The 15,942-nt window shown below is 41.1% G+C and overlaps 1 protein-coding gene across 5 annotated transcripts in view; it reads right to left on the bottom strand.

Annotated features, from left to right (window-relative positions):
* Nucleotides 1-15,942, bottom strand: part of LRRK1 (leucine rich repeat kinase 1) — a 151,545-nt gene that overhangs the window by 76,256 nt on the left and 59,347 nt on the right. For all 5 annotated transcript variants that reach the window (XM_034939514.3, XM_055098802.2, XM_055098803.2 and 2 more), the window contains 3 exons: nt 9,656-9,827; nt 4,540-4,719; nt 3,962-4,110 (listed from right to left, as the gene is read on the bottom strand). In XM_034939514.3, the coding sequence (XP_034795405.2) occupies nt 3,962-4,110; nt 4,540-4,719; nt 9,656-9,827 (501 nt within the window). The remainder of the gene's footprint in view (nt 1-3,961; nt 4,111-4,539; nt 4,720-9,655; nt 9,828-15,942) is intronic.

The following is a 15,942-nucleotide window of genomic DNA, read 5'->3' as shown; positions in this document are numbered from 1 at the left end:
ACTAGTACATCTCTATATATCTGTATATCTCTATATCTATATTTCAGGCTCTGATAAAGAAAGCTAGCACAAACAGGCAGCACATAAAGGGCTCAAATACTGTAATCAACAAGCTAAAATTAGAGAAAAAGGAGGAAGAAATATTCAACTCAAGAAACAGGTAACATCTATTAGGCGTTTGCTACGTGCCAGGCTTTGCTATTAGGATGTCACAAATATTACTACACTTATTTGTCAAGCATCCCTCTGAGACAGGTATTTTATTGCTTTTCCCATTAAACCAAGACACAGACGAAGGCCCTGCAGTACTGAAGCCTGGAGTCCAGATAAGAACCAGGAAGTCTCATGCCAAGGCCTTGCTTTAACCTCAACACCATCAACAAAACTCTCAAAAAAGAACATATGGGCTGGGCACGGTGGCTCATGCCTGTAATCCCACCACTTTGGGAGGCCGAGGCGGGTGGATCACCTGAGGTCAAGACTAGCCTGACCAACATGGTGAAATCCCATCTCTACTAAAAATACAAAAATCAGCTTGGTGTGGTGTTGCACACCTGTAATCCCTGCTACTTGGGAGGCTGAGGCAGGGGAATTGCTTGGACCCGGGAGGCGGAGGTTACAGTGAGCTGAGACCACGCCATTGCACTCCAGCCTGGGTGACAAGAGTGAAACTCCATCTCAAAAAACAAGAACAGAAAACAAAACAAAACCCCAAAAACAACCATATGAAGAGGGTTTTAATACAGACAGAAGTGAAAATTAATGAAATAACAAACAAAACAAGTAATTTAAAAAAATCTATCAAGTTCTTTGACAGTTCCTTGTATTTTAACATAAATCTCTGGCTAATTTGATTAAGTTTGAAAGAGAAAAAGTAAAACTATTCAACAGCATAAATGAAAAGAGTAATATAAGTATAGATATAGAAGAAAGAATGAGAAAAATGTCAATGCAACATTATGATGGCAAATTCAAAAAACCTAAAGGAAATGGATAATTTTCTACCAAAATATAATTTCCTGACTTGCATATAAGGGAAAGCAGACAATGTGAATTGACAAATGACTTCAAAAGGAATCAGAAAATAAAGATCTGCTTTATCTAATTAACCATTAACAATAAATAATTCCTATGAGACTTCTCCAGATAATAATAAGACGGAAAGTTCCCCATGTTATTTTGTAAAGCTAGCATCATCTTATATAAAACCACATAGAAACATTAAAAATAGAAAATTATAGATCAATTCACCTATAAACACAGATGCAGAAACTGTAAATAAAATATCAATAGATCAAATCCAGCAGTTAAAAAAAGACAATTAGCATTTATAATAGGAGTTCAAGGTTGAGTCAACATCTATCAAAATCATTTATTAAATCAATAAAGTAGAAAAGCTATATGAATACACTAATTGCTGCAAAAAGGGATTTGAAAAAGTTCAGTAATGTTTCCTAATAAAAACTCAAAGCAAAAATGAATACATGGAAACTACCTAAATATAACAAGAACCTATTTGCTAACTGTCCAGAGCAAATGCTTATAAATTGGTGACACCAAGACATTTAAAATCAGGAACAAGATAGATATAACTGCTAGAGTCATGATTATTCAGTTTTTGAGATTTCTAAAGATACACAATAAGACATGGAATAATAAGTTGTATAAATATTAGAAAAAAGAGATAAACTTGTTTTGAATTTGTAGAATATGTGATCATATATCCAAAAGTATCGAGGAATTCTAGTAAAAACTACATTAGAGTGAACAACAGAAGATGGGAAAGGAACTGGACAAAACAGAAATAAACAAAATAACTTTTCTCCATACCAGTAACATCAGGTTGGAATAGAAATGGAAAAGAGTTATATAAATATATAGATAGTTCATTAAAATGGTAGCAAAAACAATATAAAAGTCACTAACAGACAAGACAGGTCCAGGAGTTTTAGGAAGAAAAGAAAAAAATCTCATTAAAGAACATAAAAGCTACACAAATAGAGTCACTGTGGGAAATGAGCAAAATAGAAGAACAAATGTCCGATAATAGTCCAGTCAAGATATCTTTGAAAAAAACTAATGAACAGAAAACTTGCATTAACAGATTGTAAAACTTAAATGCAGTGCCTATAATCGAAACAATATGACATTTGCCAGAAACAGATTAATAGGCCAGTGAACCAGTACTGAGAATCCCAAAATGTATACAGATATAGGTACTGGGGAAAATGCCAATGGTGACATTTCAATTCAGATGAGAAAGAAAACTTCATTTTAAAAACTGTGCTAGAGTAGCTGGCTATCTGGAAGAGATAAAAGCTAGCCACCTCCACCCTCTGCCACTTCCCTCATACAATACACACAAATAAATACCAGAAAGGTTAAAGCTTAAAATGTAAAAACTAAATGAATGAAAACATTACAAGGAACTCCAGGAGAATACTGAAATAAAATTAGAGGGAAAGTGGCCTTCTTGTATAACCACATACCAGAAAGGAGAAGATGAACATATTTAATTTTGTATTATTTTACCTTTGCTATCACAAAATATAACAAAAAAAGAAAAATAATGGATTGGGAAAAATATTGGTAACATTTATGATAAAGTCTTAAAAATCTCTAATGTTCAAAAAAAAAAAACCCTCCAAAGTGAGAAAAAAAGACAAACAATCCTTTAGAAAAAATAATCAACAAACATTAACAGGCAGTTCATATAAAGGGAATGCAAATAGTTCATGAACATATGAAAAGATATCCAGTATTGTTACTAATATAACATGGAAATTAAAATAAGCAGATATTATTTTTGCCTCACACTGATGAAAATTAATAGGCTCCAGGATGCCTACTGCTTGCTGGCTGAGGGGTGGAGACAGAGAATCCCATCTATTGCTGGTGAAAATGTGAATCACCAGAGTGTTGGGGGGCAGTGTTTCCAAAGCAGCCCACTTTTAGGACTGTGCTCTACATAAGCAAACATACCACAGCAAATCAGGCTATATTGCAAGAGGAAAAAAAAAAGAACTATTTCAAATGTCCACCAATAGCAGGAGAGCTATGTCAACTAAGTGACACTGGCTCTGTGTATTTAAAGAACGTCCCTAAAAGAATGAGTTGAAGCCACAATAACTGATCTAGAGGAAGTCCATGATAGAATACTAAATTTAAAAAGCCAAGTTGAAGATAATGTAAATAATGCAATAATATTTTTGTTATTAAAATGGGAAATTAAAACTAAACCCTGTATAGTTTTGTAAATGTTTTTATAGCATTGCATATGGAAGGATGTGAAAAGATCCCTACCAGGTTGTTAAACTATTTACTTCAAGGGCAGAAGATTCATAATTTTTATTACCACTCTCAATTGTGATCACTTGTTATAACACTCATTCATAACTTTAGTAATTTTAAAATTTAACACATAAAAATTTAAAAAAGAAATATGTTAAATATGATATATTTAACCAATTTTTGAAAAAAGGAAAAGAGAAAAAAACAACCAAAAAAAACCAGAAATAAAAACAAAAACTTTGGGAGGGGGATGAAGCCCAGATTTCAGCTCCCACCCTGCTATAGCTTGAATGTCCCCTTCAAAACTCATGATGAAATGTAATTGCTATTGTGATAGGGATGGGACCATTAAGAGGTGATTAGGCCAAGAAGGCTCCACCCTCATAAATGGATTAATGTTGTTATTGTGGAAGTGGGTTTGTTATTTTGAGGGTGGGTTGTTATAAAAGTGAGTTCTTCCCTCTCTCAGTCTGTTGGTCTCTAGCCCTCCACCTTCATATCACTGCATGAAGGCCCTCACCAGATACCAGCACTATGCTCTTGGACTTCTCAATCTCCAGACCTGTAAGCCAAATATATTTCTGTTTATTATAAATTACCCAGTCTGCAGGATTCTGTTACAGCAGTACAAAAGGAACTAAAACACACTCCACAGGCAGTGACTACTCACTGTTTTTCCTGGATAACTGCTGGGCAAGGGACTGGCTTCAATGAAGTACTTTCTCAGCAGATGTTTGCTGGGGTCAGGACTATCCAGCAAGATGTAGGAACAGAAATAGGCCCCATGCCGAAGCAGGAATATTGCAATGTCTTCATTCCCTAAAGGAACAAAACCAAAAAGCTAAGGGCATGCAGATGCAGAGAGTGTCACAGTCGTTGGAAGGGCAGACTCTGATATGTGGAATGGAAACTGAAAAGGTACTTGTGCAGGTTGGACTTCTCTATTTACTTCCCTTGGTGCATCAAGTTTCTGTTAGTGGGAGAATTTCTGTGGGCTTTGCCCTTTGGAGTGCCTCGTACAACAGTCCCATTAGCCACAGTCAGTCTCTGTCACTGAAATCCCCTTGCGGGGGCAAGTAAGGAGGAAATGAGGAAGGGTGCAGATATTTTGAAAAAGAAACATAGAACAGGAGTCTCCTCACAGAGGTAATTTGAGAACCAAGAGTGAGAATAAACACACAGTCCCACATCTGGAGGCTGAGATGGTTTGCACGGTTAGGGTTGACTCAGGGTAGTGGGGAAACCCACCTGACTTGATGGCCGCATACAGGGGCAAGCGCACGATGACAGGGAACTCATTCTTCCTGACAGCGTAGCTCTCCGGGTCAGCCCCGTGCGTCAGGACCAGGAGCTTCACAACCCCCAGGTGCCCTCGTTGGCAAGCCAAGGCCAGCATCCAGTTCAGAAGCCGCTGGGGACTGCAGGGACCTGGCAGGAGATGGCAGGACAAAGGGCAAGTGCCACTGAAGGGTGCTGTTTGTTCCCACTCTGCTCTTCCCTTAGGCCACTACTAGCAATGGACTGGTTAATTAAAATGTGGTACATCTGCACCGTGGAATACTATACAGCCATAAAAAAGAATGAGATCATGTACTTTGCAGCAACATGGATGGAGCTGGAGGTCATTATCCTAAGTGAACTAACACAAGAACAGAAAACCAAATACTGCATGTTATCACTTATAAAGGGGAGCTAAACATTGAATGCACGTGGACACAAAGAAGGGAACAACAGACCCTGGGGACTACTTGATGGTGGAGGGAGGAAAAAGGGGGAAGGTTAAAAAATTACCTATTGAGTACTACGCTTATTACCCAGGTGACAAAATAATCTGCATACCAAACCCCAGCAACATGCAATTTACCCACGTAACAAACCTGCATATGTACCCCTGAACCTAAAGTAAAAGTTAAAAAAAACAAAACAAAACCCAGCTGTCCTGTTTCCAGCTGAAAGTTGCTTCTGTTGAGTTGATAGTGTTTTCTGGAATAGTCTCTCTGAATTGCATATGACATTTCCCCACATCAGTCACCCACCTGCTTGTCAGATAATGCCGAGTGATGAAATGGAGGATTAAAAATGGCGTATCCAGCATGATCTTAGCCAAATAAAAAATGGGTGTGTGGAAATAAGACTAGAAACAACTACCCCAGCATTGTGGTATTTTCTCTGGGCTCTCCCCTGCCCTCACCCCTCCCCTAGGGTAACATTACATGCAGGAGTATGAACTTTGGAGACAGGCATTTTAGAAATAAAATAATTTAGTATGTAATTTTGGACACATTTCTTAATCTCTCTCTGTTTCAGTTTGCCTGTTGGTAAAATCGGAATAATACTACTCATTCTTCCAAGTTTAATGTGAGGACTACATCACAAAATGCATGTCAAGTGCCTGGATCAATAAACCCTAACTCATCATGTTGTGTCATTGTATTATTAAAGTACTAACACTTTCCCACATTTTAAAATTATCTATAATATACATATATTACTTTCATGAATAATAATAATAAAAGCTTTGGTGAAAGATCTGTCAGGCCTAAAACTGACAATTTCTCCCCAATAGAACCACCTACTTAATTCCAGGATGAAATAACACTTAGCACATTGAATTGACGGGGACAGTGTGGGCTGAAATGTTACAATATCTTCAAGTTCAAAATAGTGCAATATCTTTTGGGTCTAGTTGCCATGGAAAAATGACCTCATCTTCTGCAGGGACACTTCCCAAATGCATCATAACACTGCCTCATTTCCAGAGGTACATAGTCCTAGGGATCAAAGTGCTCCCAAGTGAGGAGAGAGTGACTCTCTCCTTCGCGACAGGACATTGATCAGGAAACCGGGGTCAGGACGGCCCTGTATTCGCCAAAGAAAGCATGTAGCACAGGGCTGAGGCTGGAACCAGTGCCAAGTAAATATCCCTTCTTCTCCCTCTACTGTTAACCAGAATTAATGATTTGTAGGTATGTTAACAGAAAATAAGTGACCCCTAATCCACTTACACAAGAATATCTGGGTAAGAGAAACACAGTAACCATGCTAGTAACTTCTGTTGAGATGGGGATGTGTCAGTCTTTGGAGGCAGGCATTATATTTCAGGACCCTGATTTTAAGATGAGGAAACCGAAGCTCAGAGAGGTTTGGAAATGTAGGAGATTGGTCAGAGTGGTAGGAAAAACTACAGGGAAAGGACACAAACCTTCTGAAAGTTCGGAAGCTTCTGCAGAGCCCTGGGGGAGAACAGCTGAAGGCAGAGGGCAAGGAGTGTAGGGGAATATATCTTAAACAGGCTTGTTTACTTATGTTGACCAGGAACTGACCTTTGATCATCTGCTGGCTTGACGTTCCCTGAAAGGGGAACAATAAATGTTAATTACCTACAGGTTGTGTTGGCTCCAGGTTTTCGGCATTGTGCCTGCACTGAATGAAAGCAAGCAGCTCTAGCTTCTCCGGGCTGCTCTCTGGCCAATAGAGCCAGGCAGTGACTCAGCTGCCCTTACACCGTACACCTGTGTCTGAGTACTCATTTCATCCATCAGCCAGGGTCTGTGGGACACACCTGGCAGGGAAACTTCTTGAAGGTCCCATAGTTAGTAAATAACAAGGTCAAGACTTAAACCTTGCTTTGTCTAAAATCAAAGGGTGCTCTCTTAACCACACAAAACCCCTACAGGTACTCTCTACAGCCTAAGGCCAGCGACACTCAGAGAAGCCCCTCTTCCTCCCTGCTCAGCTTCAGAGACCAGGAATCACATAACAACGTGCTTCAAAGGATGCATCCCATCAACCTCTCATCCCTCTTCTTCTCAAACCCTCCTTTGTTCTCTAGCTGCTTCTTGTTTTTGTTTTTTGTTTGAGACAGGGTCTCCTATCTCAGCCTGGAGTGCAGTAATGTGATCATAGCTGACTGCAGCCTTGGACTCCTGGGCTTAAGCCATTCTCCCACTTCAGCCTCCCAAGTGCCTGGGAATTTAGGCATGTGCCACCATGCCTGGTTAATTAAAAAAATTTTTTTTTGTAGATACAGGGTCTCACTATGTTACCCAGGCTGGTCATGAACTCCTGGGCTCAAGTGATCCTCTTGCCTTGGCCTCCCAGATTGTTGGGATTACAGGCATGAGCCACCATGTCCAGCCTGACTCTTGTTTGTCTTCTTGTCTTGACTTACTCCTGACCATGGCTGACTTCCCTTCCAGCTTGGGAACTCCTTTGCAGGAAGGGCAGGGATGGGTACACCCTGTTTTGCCCGTCTCTGCACTTTCTGCAAAGCCCACCACAATGGTCTGAAATCCTTCAGTCCTCAGCAGCTTTGCTCAGAGTTGAGCTGAAGATACGATGCTCCTGGGAGCAGTTGAAAACCATGACGAGGTTCAGCCACACTTCCTGCTCTGCAAAAGCAGGCAACCCACGTCCTTCCTTCACTTGTCTGCCAAGTAAACTCCTATTCACTCTGCAAAGCCCAGGTCAGATGTCAGCCTCCCTTCGGAGACCCTATGCTGCATCCACCCTGCCCCCTGATGTGTGCTCCCAGACCTCTGCGTAAAAATACTTCAACCTCAGTGTAGTTACATAGCACAGTGTTACTCCTTTCTGCCTCAATTTCCCCTGCTTGGCCAGGAGGTACTAAATGGCTGGGAAAATCTTTAAAAAAATTATCTGTCTCTCACGTTCTACAAAGTTTTCAGCACTTGACAGTATTCAATAAATATTAGCTAACATTAGGTGACGGAGTCAGCTGGTGCAGACTCTTCACGGCTAGAACAGAGCTAATCTTGGGGCTCCCTGAGAAGAGACAGGTCAGCCTTTGGCTCCTCAGGAGCACCCAAGCTCCTCTCTGCCCTCCTATGTCTTGTCTTAGTATGCTTCTCATGGGCCCTAAAATTGCCCTGATTTCTGCCCATAACCTCATTCTGCCTTCAGACACATGAAGGGAACACTAGCTTGGAACCAACGCTGAGCACAGATCTATCAAAGCACACAGCTGGAAACCCTCAAACAGGACCACTATATAAGGGGTGAGGCCCAATGCAAAACGAAAAGAATGGGGCCTCTTGTTTAAAAATCATGAAACATTTTAAGATAGTGAGTACAGAGTATTAAACGTAACGTGGGCCCTTCTAGGTGCAGGGCCCTGGGTGACTGCATGTTCTCCCACCCAAGAGGTGGGCCCTGGCTCCCAAGCAAAATCTCAAATCCCAAAGACCACGGCTAGGGTGTGCCTCAACCTATAGCTGTAGCGATGCCTGCCTAGACTGGTGCAGTGTTTCTGAGCCAAGACCACCACGGGAAATTACAGGAGACCAGGACATCTTGAGTTCACCAGAGAAAAAAATAGTTCCTACGAAAGCAACATAGTGTGGTACACCAATACAATGGAATATTATTCAGCCATTAAAAGAAATGAGCTATCAAGTCACAAAAAGGCATGGAGAAACCTTAAATGCATATCGCTATGGGAAAGAAGTGAGTTTGAAACGGCTACATACTGTGGGATTCCAACTAGAGCGATGTTCTGGAAAAGGCAAAGATAGTAAAAAAGATCAGTAGTTGCCAGGGGCCAGGGGAGGGAGGGAGGGAGGGATGGGGCCAGGGGAGCGGTGGAGCACAGAGGATTTTTAGGGCAGTGAAACTGCTCTATGTAATACTGTCATGATGGACACGTGTCATTATCCATTTGTCAAAACCGATGGGATGTACAACAGCAAGAATGAATTGCAACATAAGCGATGGACTTTAGTTAGTAAGAAGGTATCAATATTAGTTGATCAGTTGTCACAAATGTACCACACTAACACAAAACAGAGTTATAGGGAAAACCATGTGGAGGGCGCACAGTGGAGGTCACCTCTCTGAGCTTTGTTTTCGTCATCTTAAAACCATGGTTCTGAAATATAGCACCTGCCTCCTGAGACTGATGCGTCCCCATCTCAATAGAAGTTACTAGCATGATTACTGTCTCTCTTACCTAGATATTCTTGTGTAAGTGATTTAGGGATCACCTGTTTTCTGTTAACATACCTCCAAATCGTTAATTCTGGAACTCCGTACATTCCAATCGATTTTTTCCATAAATCTAAAACTTCTCTAAAAAGACCAAGGTCTATTAATTATTTTTTTAAAAAGCAATGTTAATTACATTCTTTATGAAATATGGTGTTTGAGAATTTCCCTTATGAGTTCATGGGAGTGAGAGGTGGAATGTGGCTGGCAGGCAAGCTTCACTTTGTTTGGGTGTCAATGGCCTACCCTGTATTTCTTGATCTCATTATTGGTGAAAGCATGAAGAAGTAAACATTTTGGGGTGAAGCCTAAGAAGAGGGTGCCCTGAGACACGGTTAGGAGCTCATGCCCTGTGATTTACCTGGTAAGGACTCAAGCAATTCCTGCACAACTGCCGTGTGTCCAAAATACGCTGCCACCACGGCTGGGTTGTCATCCGTGGGCTCGGTGGGCAGCTCCACCAGTCTCTTGCTGAGTAGGTAGCGGACCATCTCCAGATCCCCATAGGCCGCCGGGATGCTCAGAAGCTGGCCCTGGTCAAAACAGAACAGGGCTCCAGTGAGACTGGCTCTATTAGGAACTGCCAAGAGAACTGACGTTAAACGCTTCACCAGGTCCCGGAGCAGGACTGGAGTTGTGTTGTCCAGAACGGCAGCACCTGCCAAGTGTGACTGGGCAGCACTTGAAATGTGGCTCCTCAGAAGTGAGAGGTGGAGAGTATAAAATCACATGTGAACTCAAAGACCTAGTACAGAAAGGGTAAGCTAGCTCATCAATAATTTATGTTGATTACACGTTGACACAATGATTTTAATATATTCATGTTAAATAATATTAACATTTTATTTGTTTCTTTCTGTTTGCTCCTTTATTTTATTTATTTATTTTGACAGGGTCTCTCTCTGTTACCCAGGCTGGAGTGCAGTAGTGCAATCTCAGCTCACTGCAGCCTTGACCTCCCAGGCTAAAGTGATCCCCCTGCCTCAGCTTCCTGAGTAGCTGGGACTGCAGGCACATGCCAACACACCGGCTAATTTTGTTTATTTTTTTTGTAGAGACCAGATCTTGCTATGTTGCCAGGGCTGGTCTCGAACTTCTGAGCTCAAGTGATCCTCCAACCAGAATACCTGTGATTATAGGTGTGTGCTTGTTTACTGCTTTAATGTGGCTACTAGAAAATATGATATATACATGTGGCTCGCATTTGCTGCTCTCGACTGCCTGCTTCATGAGGAAGGGGACGGTGTGCATAGCCCCTTCTGGCATACAGCCGGAGCTCAGTAACCACCTTCTGGCATACAGCCGGAGCTCAGTAACCACCTTCTGGCATACAGCCGGAGCTCAGTAACCACCTTCTGGCATACAGCCAGAGTTCAGTAGCCACTTGGTACATGTTAAGTCAGCCCTGCGAAGGGGGAAGGGAACCAGCTCTCTGAAGAACCATCCTGCAATTTATTCATAAATGGAATGTGACACACCAGGGGACTTCACAGAACTGAATCCTGGGACAAAGATCCTCCAGCAGCATGCAGAGGGACTCTTGACTTGGTGGCCCAGAGGAAGGAAAGGATATGGTGGAAACTGGACCTAAGCCTGAGTTCCTGCTCATTCCAGTCCTTCTGGCATGTAAAGGTCCTATGAGGAGGGCCATGTGTTAATATATGAACAAGGATGTGGAGGTTCAGAGAGGCTTCAGAGCTTGCCCAAGACCACATAGCTAGTGAGCGGCTATCACTGACCAGTGTAAAAGTGGCCTTGACTTATCACGAGCTCTCTGGGTCTGAGAAAAGGATGCTCAGATAGCTGCTAGATTGGCATGTCAAGTGTCTGATTGCGTTTCTGAAATGTCAAGTCCTTTGGAAGCTGGCCGCCTCCTGTGGGCTTGAACATCAGTGTGGTCAAGCAGGTAGATGGGGATCCCCTATTGGAATGGGATGGCCAGTGCCCCCCATCAACACCTACTGAGGATCTACTGTGTGTGAGAGTGGGACTGGGGACTCAGGATGACAGGCATGGCGAGTGCCCCCCATCAACACCTACTGAGGATCTACTGTGTGTGAGAGTGGGACTGGGCACTCAGGATGACAGGGATGGCGAGTGCCCCCATCAACACTTACTGAGGGTCTACTGTGTGTGAGAGGTGAGACTGGGCACTGAGGATGCCAGGGGCCATTTCTGGCCTCCACAGATTTACAATTAGGTTTGAGGTGGGAATATGCATAAACAGCCCCCAACAAGCACATTTGACTTGCTGAATAGTTTATAACACAAGTGTGTTTGGAGATCATTTTAGGTGAGTTGGGCAGGAATGGGTAAATGGAGCCCCCAGGAAAGGGAGTGAACATTTATCAAAGCTCTCACCAGGTGCCAGATGCTGGACTGAGTACTTTATTCACATGGCCACATTCAATCCTCCTAACAGTCATGCCAGGAATGTGCCTGTATTTCTACGTTACGGAAGAGGAAATAAAAGCTTGCCCATGGTTAGGGAGTTTATCATCAGCAGAACTACTCAGAGTTTGAACTGGGATGTGTCTGGCTCTAAAGCCCAAGAGTCTCTGTTGCATCCAAGACTTCCTGGAAACATGGGACTTGGAGGAAGGCTCAGGTTCTGTAAGTGGAGTGAATGGGCTGGCAGTGGGAGGTATGTCTGACAGGTGAGGAGAGGAACAGTCTAAAGGGCTGGGATCAGGTGAAGGACGGTAGACTCATACATTCAATATGATCAGAAAAGAAAAGCCCACCCACCTGCCACTCTGCCCAGGGTGAGGCCCAGTAGCCCTGTCATTCCAGGAAAGCATTTGCATTATGGATAAAAGCCACAGTGATTGATTAAATGCTTCACTGCCCACAACTAACAGCTGTCTAGACTCGGTCGGTTAGAGGCTTAAAAGCCCCATCCTCTAGAGGTGGTAAGTGACGTCATAGGAGCCAGCCCAAGGCCAAGAGGGACCCAGACAGTGGAAAAGGTGAAAGCTGGCTTTCTGGCTGGAGGCTCCATAGTGAGTATTTGAAAAAATTCAAACAGCATAGAAAAGTATAAAACAGGAAGTAGGCCTCTCTCTATGCCTTTACCTCCCAGTCGCCCTCTGCAAAGGATGCCTTCCAGAACATATTTATTTATAGTACTCACAGGTAATCTCATATACAACCAAATGCTTTTTTCACTTAATTCATTATGACCTTTTAATCAACAATATAACACACCTGCACACCTGCAGAAAAATGCAAATATTTTAAATGTTCAGTTTCATGCAAGGCATTTGAATACACCCATGTAACTGGCCTCATTCCAAAGACCAGGACATCACCTGTGTCCAGAAGCCCCCTTTGTTCCTTCTAGTAACTGCCCTATGGTGTGTAGCCACTATACTGACTTCTAACATCATAGATTAACTATTGCCAGTTTTTAAGTGCTGTAAAAGTGGAATTATACTTTACCTATTTTTTTTTTAACTTTTTGCTTTGAACTAATCAGAGATTCACAGGAAGTTACAAAGATAGTACTGAGAAGACCCTAGTATCCTTCATGCAGTTTCCCCCGATGGCAATATGTTACATAATTGTAGCAAGATACTTGACGTTACTACAATGTATGTATATAGTTCTGCATTTTGTCACACATGTAGACTTGAGTAGCCACTACCACAATCAAGATACGAACCTGTTCCATCACCCGTTCCATCAAAAGGTCTCCCTCATGCCACGCACCCATGGTAGTCTCACTCATTCTCTTCCTCTTCACCGTCTCTAACCCCTGACAAACACTAATCTCTCTTCCACCTGTATAATTTGGTCATTTTGAGAATGTTACATAAATGGAATCACAGAGAATATGATCTTTTGAGATTGGCTTTTTTTTTTTACTCAGCATAATGTCCTGAGATCATTCTGAGTTGCTGCGTGTTTCAGGAGAGCTCCTTTGTATAGCTTAGTAGTACTCCATATATGTTTAAGTATCCACTTACTGAGAGTCTTTGGTTGTATCCAGTTTTGGGCCATTACAAATAAAGTTGGTATGACACATCATGAGCAAGTTTTCATGTGCATGTAAGTTTCCTCTCTCTAGACTAAATGTTCAGGAGTTCAATTGCTGGTTCATAAGTGTATTTCTAGTTTTTTTAAAGAAACTGACAAACTAGTTTCCAGCGTGATTGTACCATGTTACATTCTCAGTGGCAACACATTAGAGATACCCCTTCTCTGCATCGCAATCTGAATTTGGTACTGTCACTATTTTTTATTTTTGCTGTTCATAAAGCTGTGTGATGACATCTTATCATTGCTCTAACTTTCATTTCCCTAATGGCTAACGATGTTGAACATCTTTTCACGTACTTATTTGCCATCTGTGTGTCTTCCTCAGTGAAATGTCTCTTCACGTATCTCATACATTTTCTATTTGGATTGTTTGCTTTTTCATGTTGAGTTCTGAGAGTTCTTTATATATTCTAGCTATGAGTCCTTTGTCAGACAAGTGATTTGTAAATACCTCTCTCAGTCTGTAGCTTTTTTTAGAATCACTGTCTTAGGTATTTCTCAGAGAAAAGTTTTTAATCTTGGTGAGGTCCAGTTTACCAATTTTTCTTTCATAAATCATTTCTTTTATGGATTTTCTGTATAGATTGTCATGTGATCTACACATAGAGACAGTTTAATTTATTTCTTTCATATCTGTGTGCCTTTTATTTCATTGCCTTGCCTTCTTGCATTGGCTAGAATTTCCAGCAATATATTAAATACATTGAACAGTATTTTTTAAATACAATGACATTATAGTTGCTCTTGAATAGAACTTGCAGTATTATATTGAGAATGGACATTCTTGCCTTGTTTCTGATCTCAGGGGAAAACAGTCTTCAACATCAAGAATGATGTTAGTTGTAGGTTTTTGTCAATATTCTTTACCCAATTGAGGAAGTTCCATCCTATTCTTAATTTTCTAAGAGTTTTTGAAAAACATGGTATTGAATTTTGTCAATTTTTTTCTGTATCAATTGATATGATTAGGTAACTTTTCTTTTTTAGTTTATTAATAAGGAGGATTACACTGATTGATGATTGAAACTGAAGCAACTTTGCATCTCTGGAATAAATTCCACTTGGTCATGGCTTATAATTCCTTTTACATATAGCAGAATTGTACTTGCTAATATTTTGTGAAGAATTTTTGCATCCATATTCATAATGGGCATTGGTCCGTACTTTTCTTTTTTTAACACTGTCTTTGGTTTTGGTGTCAGGGTAATACAGGCTTCATGAAAGTGTTAAAACATGTTCCCTTTTCTATTTTCTAGAAGAGACTATGTAGCATTGGTATTAATTCTTTAAATGTTAGGTAGAATTATCCAGTGAAGCCATCTGAACCTGTAAATTTATTTTTTGGGGAAGTTTAAAATTATGAATTGAATTTTCTTAATAGTTAAAAGGCTATTCAAATTATGTATTTCCTATTAAGTTGTGGTAATTTCTACTTTTCAAGGATTTATCCATTTCATCTAAGTTGTCCAATGTATGTGTTTAGAGCTGTTCATAATGTCCCCTTAATATCTTTTTGATATCTGCAGGATCTGTAGTGATGTTCTGTGTTTCCCTTCTGATGTTGGTGATTTTCGTCTTTTGGATTGTTTTTCCCCTAAAGGCAATGTTTCCCTTTGACTACTTCCAAGGGTTTATTTTGTTTTGTCTTTAGTTTTAATAAGCTTGACTATGATGTGCTGGGAATGGATTTCTCTGGGCATATCCTGTTTGTTTTCAACTTCTTGAATCTGAACATTTATGTCTCCTGCGAGTTTGAGAAGCTTTCAGCCATTGTTTCTTTGAGTTCTCCTTCAGTCTTGCCTTCTGTCTAGTCTCCTGGGATTCTGATGACATGACTGTTGGCTCTTCTGTTAAAATCCTCACATGTCCATGAGGCTCTGTTGTTTTTTTCAGTCTATTTTCTTTTGTTTTGGCTTTTGTTCCAGAGTGGGTAATTTCTACTGTTCTGTCTTCTCCCTGATTCTTTCCCCTGTCCTCTCTTCTCCATTCTACAGTTGAGCCCATTCATTGAGTTTTTTTTTATTTTAAAATTTCAGGTATTGTACTTTTAAGTTCTAAAATTTTCATTTGGCTCTCCTCATGTCTTTTATTTCTTTGCCGAAACTTTCTATTACTCCATTTGTTTCAAGTGTATTTATAATTGCTCACAGAAGCATTTTTATGATGACTGCCTTCAAATCCTTGTTAGATGATTCTAACGTTGGAGTCATCCTGGTGTTGGCCTCTCTTGGTTGTCTTGTCTCAGTGAGTTTGCGATCTTTCTGATCTTGGTAATTATGAGTAATTTTTTATTGTGGCCTGGATATTTGGGTCTTTATGTTTTAAGACTCTGGATCTTACTTCAATCTTGTGTTTTGGCAGGTCTCCTCTGACGCCACTCTGGTGGGTAAAGAGAGATGCCCCTTCATTGCTGCCTGGTGGGGTGGAAATCTGGGAGCTGTACTTAGAATCAGTTGACACCCAGTAAGCAGGGGCTCCTTGTTATTGCTGGGCAGCATTGGGACTTCAGGTTCTCCTCTAGGCCTGCTTCAATTCTACCCTAGTTAGATGGGGAATGCATGTCTCATTACTGCCAGGCTGGGTGGGGACAGAAGTCCAGGCTCCCCA

This window comes from Pan paniscus, chromosome 16, assembly GCF_029289425.2.
Source record: "Pan paniscus chromosome 16, NHGRI_mPanPan1-v2.0_pri, whole genome shotgun sequence".
Taxonomy (NCBI): Eukaryota; Metazoa; Chordata; class Mammalia; order Primates; family Hominidae; genus Pan; species Pan paniscus.
The sequence above is the reverse complement of the archived record's forward strand: the minus strand, read 5'-3'. Positions and strand labels throughout refer to the sequence as shown.